Here is a 7,144-nt window from a genome sequence, read left to right on the forward strand (position 1 = left end):
CCTGGCTCCAGTGACACTTGCAGGCACTGATGCCGGACCTTCTCCTTTGCCCACGAGGGTAGCGCCTCGCTGTGGGCCGTCCATGGGGTGGCCCAAGCCACAGCCTGGCTCCGGGCCTTAGGGGCGCTCTGCAGTGGGCAGCTGGAGTGCTATTGTCACAGACTCTCCAAGGAGTTCTGAGGCTTCAGTTCCTAGTGAGCCGAAGCTCGCAGCCCCGTTCTGCCCCAGCCACAGCCCCCCGCCCGCTTCCCCTCCACTTCCGGCAGTCGGCACCGTGACTGTGAGATTGGGCACCAGAGGGCCTGCTGGGCCTTTCCACGGGGGGCCCCGGTGAGGCCCCACATGCTCGTCGACAGCGCCCTTCGGCCCTGCCCTTCATTCTTGCTGTGGAGGGAAGAGGGCAGGCTGACAAACAGACGGTGGGTCCGTGAGGACTGGGCCTTGGTTCAGTGCTGGGAGGGCTGGCCCTGCCCGCTGCGCTTCCCCGGGCTGCTGAGATGACGGGGGCATCTCTCCTCCCTCCCGGCCCATCTGCTGCTGCCCCAGGAGGATGAGGGTGTCAGGTCTCCAAACGAGCCTTACCCAGTGACAGGTAAGGTTTAACAGGTGCTCAGGGAAATGACGTTTGGATTGAAACTGCTTAGTTTTTCCCTGACTCCCAGGATGCCATCCTAGGCTTGTGAGAAGGAGCGTGGTAGGTGGGTGAGAGTACTGGGCTGGGAGCCAGAGGCCTGCCCGTGAGGAGCTGTGTGGCTGGGAGCAGGGCACCCTCCTTCTGTCTCTGTCCCCAGGTATCGCACGTAAGATGTAAGCACAGACCTCGGGGGCTTAGGAGCTGCTCGGTGACTGTGTTTTCCCTTTTCCAGATCCTTGAGGGATGTTTGTACTTACTTTATATACGAGAAAGTCTTAACTTCCTTCTTCTCATCCTAGCCACATCTTTGTCAAGCCCATCACGGGCTGAAGCGAAGGGTCTCTGTGATTGTGTGCGTGCGTGTGTACACAGATTTAGACATAACCCAGGGCAAAGCCGAGGTCCCTCTGGTACCCAGACCACCAGCACACTCTGTCGTGTGCCCTGATTTCTTCCCCTTATTATCTGTGGTCTTTTTATTCAGAGCCTCAGACCTGAAAGAAATCGGGTTAAAGAGTCTCATACAGAAGTTACTCTGAGCAACTGAAGCCCATTTCCCAGAAATGCAAGGATAACTTCAAACGGCTGGTACAGCCCAAGTTCCCAGGGAGGAAACCCGTCCTCAGGAGGTACCCTGGGCGAGGGCTGGCCTGATGGGCAAGGGCAGGAGGGAGCTGGGCGGGTGGCCAGGGCAGCAGGTCTGGGGTGGGGTGGGGACAGATTCGCCAGCGTCCCCTCGGCAGCCCAGTTCTCAGCCTGCATCAGCTGCTCCCGCTTCTCCTACTGCTTCGTTGACGTGAGCAGGAGTTGTGGGCCAGCTTTCAGGTTAGCGGCTGGCTGGTGTCCTCCCTGGGGGAGAGCTGGGAGCCAGGCTGTAATCTGTCCCATTAGCAGTTGGCAGCTCCCAGCCCGCTTTTTCACCTGCCGGCTCCGTGCTGACATCGCCGGACCCGCTGTGACGCTCCTGGATGCGGGCCACGTGCGCTGTTCGCTCCCCCTTGCCCCGTGTGGGTGGCCTTGGCGCCAGCGGGCAGGGCTGAACCTCTCACACCGTGAAGCCTGTGACCAGCTCCAAGAACCGCTGCTCCCAGCGAGAGCCGCTCTGCTCCCTGGCGCGTTGCGAAGCACAGAGCTGTCGGGGAGCTGAGCCCGGCTCCAGCCCAGAAAACAGTCATGAGTAGCCTGTGCTGTGAGTAAATGTTCCCGGGGCTTGAGACACGAGCTAAATGGAATTGCGATGGTCACACCAGCTACCTTTAACACACTCCGGGACAGGCATTGGGCCAAACCCTTCGAACTCGTGCCCTCTCTTAATACAACAGCCTGGGAAGGTAGATGTTGGTCCCTTTTTACAGTTGGATAATCCTAGGGTCAGAGAGGCGAAATAACCGGTGCAAGATCACGCAGGCCACATGGCAGAGCTGAGACCACAGCCCGGAGCTCAGCTGCCCCCCACACCTGCTGGGCTGCACGACGACTGGACACGGAGCCGGCGCGTGCCCGGGGTGGGCTGCGGGTGCTAAGCCCACATCTGCCGTGGATTGTTCGTACAGAGCTCTGCACTTGTGGCTGCAGGGCTGCTGTGCTCCCGTCCACGGCCCGTCTGTAGCACATTCACCATCGCAGCTTCGGGCCTATTTTCCACGGAGGCGCCTCTAGGTGCTTAACTTCCTCTGCCAGCTGCCTCTGCCTACTGTTTCCCATTCCCGCTTTAAGACCGTCAGAGAATACTGAAAACCTTGGCTGGGGCCACACGCGCCGCACCGTCCTTTTACTGCTCCTTTCTTCCCCAGCATTTATATTAGAGAGCTGCTCCACTCACTGGAAATTGCTCCCTCCCCCCGGGCCGGTCACTGAGCAGAGAGCAGGGCACATGGATATGTAGAAACAGATGTTTGGGGCTCCCGGTCCTGGTCTCTGTAATCAGTGCGGCCTGGTTCCTCCTTCGGTTTTCAAGGGCCTTAGGGAGATGCAGGACGGCCCAGCGGAAAGGGCACCGGACGAAGTAGAGGCTGAAGCTGCCCTGGTGCCTGCAGAGGTCCCAGCCTGGCGCTCAAAGGCATGGTCTACACTGAGACCAAGGCCACCCAGTCCCTAACGCCCCATGGGTTCAGCTGGTGGGACCTCGCCGACCACCTCCCATCCGGCCGCCGGGATCCCATCGCTTCCCCCGGATTCCAACGCTGCGTCCTCCCCGCCCCAACTCCGTGCCCCGGCACCCCACCCCTTCCTCCCGCCGACACGGCGGCCGGGCTTTCCCGCCTCCCGGCCCCGAATCCAATCCCGGTTTCCCCGCCCCGCCCCCAGCTCTCGGCTGGGCCGCCCCGCGCGCCGTCACCGCCGCCGTCACCGCGCGTCGGCAGCAGCCCGCGCGCGCCCGGCCACGGGGCTCGGCTCCGGTGCGCGGCTCCGGCCGGGTAGGCGGGAGGGAGCCGAGGACAATGCGCCCCGCGCCCGGCGCCCCCCGCGCGGCCCCGCCCCCCGCCCGGCTGCAGCCCCGGTTCCCGCGCGGCCGGAGCGGCTCGGGCAGCAGCAGCGGCGGCAGCGGCGGCGACACCGGCAGCAGCAGCAGCAGCAGCAGCGCGGGCGCCGAGCGGGAGGACGACGACGAGAGCGCCAGCATCAGCAGGCCGCTGGTGCCCGCCGGGCCCCCGGGGAGCGCCGCCGCCTCCTGCGCCTCCACGCCCACCTCCCCGCGTAGCATGACCGCCGCCGACCTGGGCGCGGGCGCCGTCGCCGGGGCCGTCGGGGGCGCGGGCGGCGCCAGCCCCGGCCCCTCCTGCCGTTTGTGTTGCTGCTGCTGCGGTCGCCGGGCTCGGCCGGGCCGCGGCGGTGGGCGCCGCGGCTGCGCCCCCGGCCCGGGCTGTCGCTGGGGCTACCAGGCGCTGTCCGTGGCGCTGCTGCTGGCGCAGGGCGGCCTGCTGGACGTGTACCTCATCGCTGTCACCGACCTGTACTGGTGCTCCTGGGTCGCCACCGACCTGGTGGTCGCGGCGGGCTGGGCCATCTTCTTCGCCAAGAACAGCCGGGGCCGTCGGGGCGCCGCGCACACCCACCACCCGCACCACCCGCACGCCGCGCCCCTGCACCTGCCCGCCGCCCCCGCCGCCGCTGCCGGGGCTGCGGGAGCCAAGGCGCGCGGCGGCCGCGGGGGCGCGGGCGGCCTGGGGCCGGCGGGGGCGGCCGGCGCGGCCGGCGAGTTCGCCTTCGCCTACTTGGCCTGGCTCATCTACTCCATCGCCTTCACGCCCAAGGTGGTGCTCATCCTGGGCACGTCCATCCTGGACCTCATCGAGCTGCGCGCGCCCTTCGGCACCACGGGCTTCCGCCTCACCCTGGCGCTGTCGGCGCCGCTGCTCTACTGCCTGGTGCGGGCCATCGGCGAGGCGGGCGCCACCCCCGGCTCCGCGGGCCCCCTGCTCCTGCAGCCCCAGCGGCACCGCGCCGCCGGCTGCTTCCTGGGCACGTGCCTGGACCTGCTGGACAGCTCCGCCCTGGTGGAGCTGATGCTGGACGGCCGCGCGCCGCTGCCCGCGCACCTGCGCTACCTGCTTCTCGCCGCCTACTTCCTCGCGCTCGCCTCGCCGGTGCTCTGGCTCCACGAGCTCCACGCCGCTGCCGCCTCGCCCCGGGGCCGGGCCTCGCGGCCGGGAGGCTGCAGCCGCCTGCTGCGCCTGCTGGGCGGCTGCCTCGTGGACGTACCCTTGCTGGCGCTGCGCTGCCTGCTGGCCGTGAGCTACCAGCAACCGCTCTCCGTCTTCATGCTCAAGAACCTCTTCTTCCTCGGCTGCCGCGGCCTGGAGGCCCTGGAGGGCTGCTGGGACAGGGAGACCCCGGCGTCCCCGAGTCGGGCTCGGGCAGGCTACGGCGCTCCGCCCTCCGCCCCGTTGGTGCCGGGAGCCCCCCAGCTGGGCCACTGCATCTCGGAGGACGAGGGGGGCGCCCACGGCTACGTCAACACCCTGGCTGTGGCGTCCCAAAACTGAGGGGTCTGGGGGCTTGCTCTGGAGTTGGGAGACCCCGCTCCCTGTCCTGCGACCTTCCCTCACCCAGACTGGATCAGCCTCTGTTTGGGGGAGGTAACTGTAAACAGGGCTGAGAGCCAGCGCGCCCCTCTGAACCCCTTGGGTCAAGACTGCTTGGAAGGAGCCAGCCGCTGAAGAGAGGGAGGAGGGTCGCCGGCTCTCTTCTCCTCTCGACGCCCTTCCCCAATCCTTCTCTCCAGGGGCGGGGCACCTCTGCTTCTCGCTTCTCCCACCTCCTCTGATTCCTCTCCCTTGCAGGGCAGAATGGAGGAAAGGGGGGCCCAGGGCCTTTGGCCACCCACCTTGCTTGGACGTGCCAGCTTCTTTTAGGCTGTGGTTAGTGGTCCTTGACCCACACCTTGAAATGACCCAGAATCCCATGCTCCCCTGATGTGTCCATTGCATTTCTTCCAGATGGTAGATGCAAAGTCTGTGTGTGTGTGTGTGTGTGTGTGTGTGTGTGTGCGCGCGCGTGCGCATTCACGCGTGTGTTGTTTCCTTGTGTCCAACCTGTGCCCCTCACAATCAGTAGGAGATCTGGGGAGGCCCGGTGCTCCCCACCACACACTCCTCATTCCTACCTGAATCTGTGGCCATGAATTCCCAGACAGAGTTGGGCTCCTGGGGGCTGCCCAGTGGCCCTCCTCCGAGGGAGACGCTCGCCCAGGATCTTCCTCGATGCCACTCCTTTCCTCTCAGCTGGGGGAGGGGGGGGTCCATACTCCAAGGACCAAACTACACCTTTTCTTGGGTGTTACTACCTCCGCTTTCCACTTGTGTCGCATCACACACTGATGCTGCTTGCAAAAACTAAGGACAAATACTCAGATGTTGCATTCGACGTGGCCACTGGATCCAGCTGGGGTTCGGTGCCAGTGTCATTACAGGGTCTGCGGAGGGTCAGCCATTGGCCGCCCTCCCTCTCTCCCTCCAAATGTGTCCGTAGCTCCTGTCCTCCCTGCAGCTGGTCGCTGGCTGGGTCATCTTGGCTCAGAACAGCTTTGGTGGGGTTTCTGGATAGAAAACCATGTGAGCTGGGCCTCCCGTGGGCCCACAGCAGTAGGAAATCCACCTCCCCACCTGTCCTTCCTTTAGGAAGCATGGTATACATGAGAAAGGGCGGTGGTGACCGTTGTCCTCTGCTCTGGTCACGGGAGCCTCTAGGGAAAAGCAGGCTGCGTGGAGTAGGGTGGCTACGCCCCACCCGGCCCAGCCTCCCTCCCTAGTGACAGGTCACGTCCAGGGGCTGCCCACGTACAGGCTCGATGTGGGACCTCTCTCGGCATCTTTGAGGCAGGATGAGTATCTTGGGGGGAGGTCAGAGTGCAGGAAGAGTTGAGAGCCAGGCCAGGGGTACCTACTCCCCTCCACCCTGCGGGAGGAGGGGGCTGGGGGAGGTTGTAGGAATCTGTTTCCCTCCCTCCCTGTGCCTGGGGAGCTCTGTGTGGTGTAATAAGCTCTGGCCAGAGGGTCAGAGGTCATGGGTTGTGGCTTTGACTGTCACCCACTAGCTTCAGTGACACGTGACTTCCGCTTTCTGGGCCTCCGTTTGGCACTTGGGGCTCCTCTCTCTCAATTTCTTGGGGGCTGCTCTCACGGGTGAGGGGGCGGGGAGGGAGGAACATGTTTGCACTCGATGTCCCTGCTCCCAGCCCCTTGCCCACCAGGTCCAGGATCAGCTGGTTGGATTTTGCAACTAACTGTTCTTTTCCTGCCTTCTCTCCTCCCCAGGACCCCCCTTCTTGCCCTTTGAATTCCATGTGGTCAAAGTTCTGGGGCCCAGATTCTGGGGGGCCCAGGAACTGCTCCCTCTGTTCCCACACCCTCTCTCCAGCTTTGCTGTTTCTCTGCTACCTAATCTCAGCGACTGAGAAGGACTTTGTGTCCGAGCCATGGCCCCAGGCCGGCCCCCTGCCCCACCCCCTTCTCCTGTTTGGACGGCCGTCTCCTGCTGAGTGACCGCTGCTGCGACACCTCCAGGGTGCCCGGTATTCTGGTGGGAGGCTGCGGTGGGTTCCGGTGGGCTGCGCTTCCCGGCACCCGGCTGGTCTGGCAGAGGCCAGGCCTGTTCCGGTCCGGCTGCCAGGCGCACTCACCGCGGGACAGGCGTCCTCCTCCCGCCACTTGCTGCCAGCACTTGTGCTCAGGGCGTCAGCCCCTTCCTTCTGGTGTGTTTTTCTTGAGTCCTTTTACTTACTTCCCTTGCCTCATTCACAAAAAGAAATGCCCCGAAAGTTTCATTTTTCTTGTTTTCTGGGAACACCTGTAGCGCGGGGTCCAACCAGAGATGCTGTGGTGTGTCTAGCATCCCCGGGCCCGCGCCCGCGCCCACCGTGCCGGTCACGGAGAAGAAGCTGGGCACGGGTCCCGGGCTGCCCGCCTCTAACGTTGGGCAGGTCAGGCCGTCCTCCCCTGAGCCTCGGACTCCTTATCTTTTTGGAAAGGGCTTGGGCCAGACCTTCTCTAAGGACGGCTCCGAGCCCAT

At 64.6% G+C, this 7,144-nt stretch overlaps 1 protein-coding gene across 1 annotated transcript; it reads left to right on the top strand.

Moving 5' to 3' along the window:
* Positions 1-3,047: 3,047 nt before the first annotated feature.
* Positions 3,048-4,769, top strand: TMEM121B (transmembrane protein 121B). Its single transcript, XM_060026019.1, has one exon. It carries the CDS (start codon positions 3,076-3,078, stop codon positions 4,618-4,620), a length of 1,545 nt encoding a protein of 514 aa, XP_059882002.1. The 5' UTR covers positions 3,048-3,075; the 3' UTR covers positions 4,621-4,769.
* Positions 4,770-7,144: the final 2,375 nt, after the last annotated feature.

Source organism: Delphinus delphis, chromosome 11 (assembly GCF_949987515.2).
Source record: "Delphinus delphis chromosome 11, mDelDel1.2, whole genome shotgun sequence".
NCBI classification, from domain to species: Eukaryota; Metazoa; Chordata; class Mammalia; order Artiodactyla; family Delphinidae; genus Delphinus; species Delphinus delphis.

Coding starts and splice junctions, on each gene's coding strand:
- TMEM121B (XM_060026019.1), top strand. CDS start 3,076: ATGCGCCCCGCGCCCGGCGCCCCCCGCGCGGCCCCGCCCCCCGCCCGG.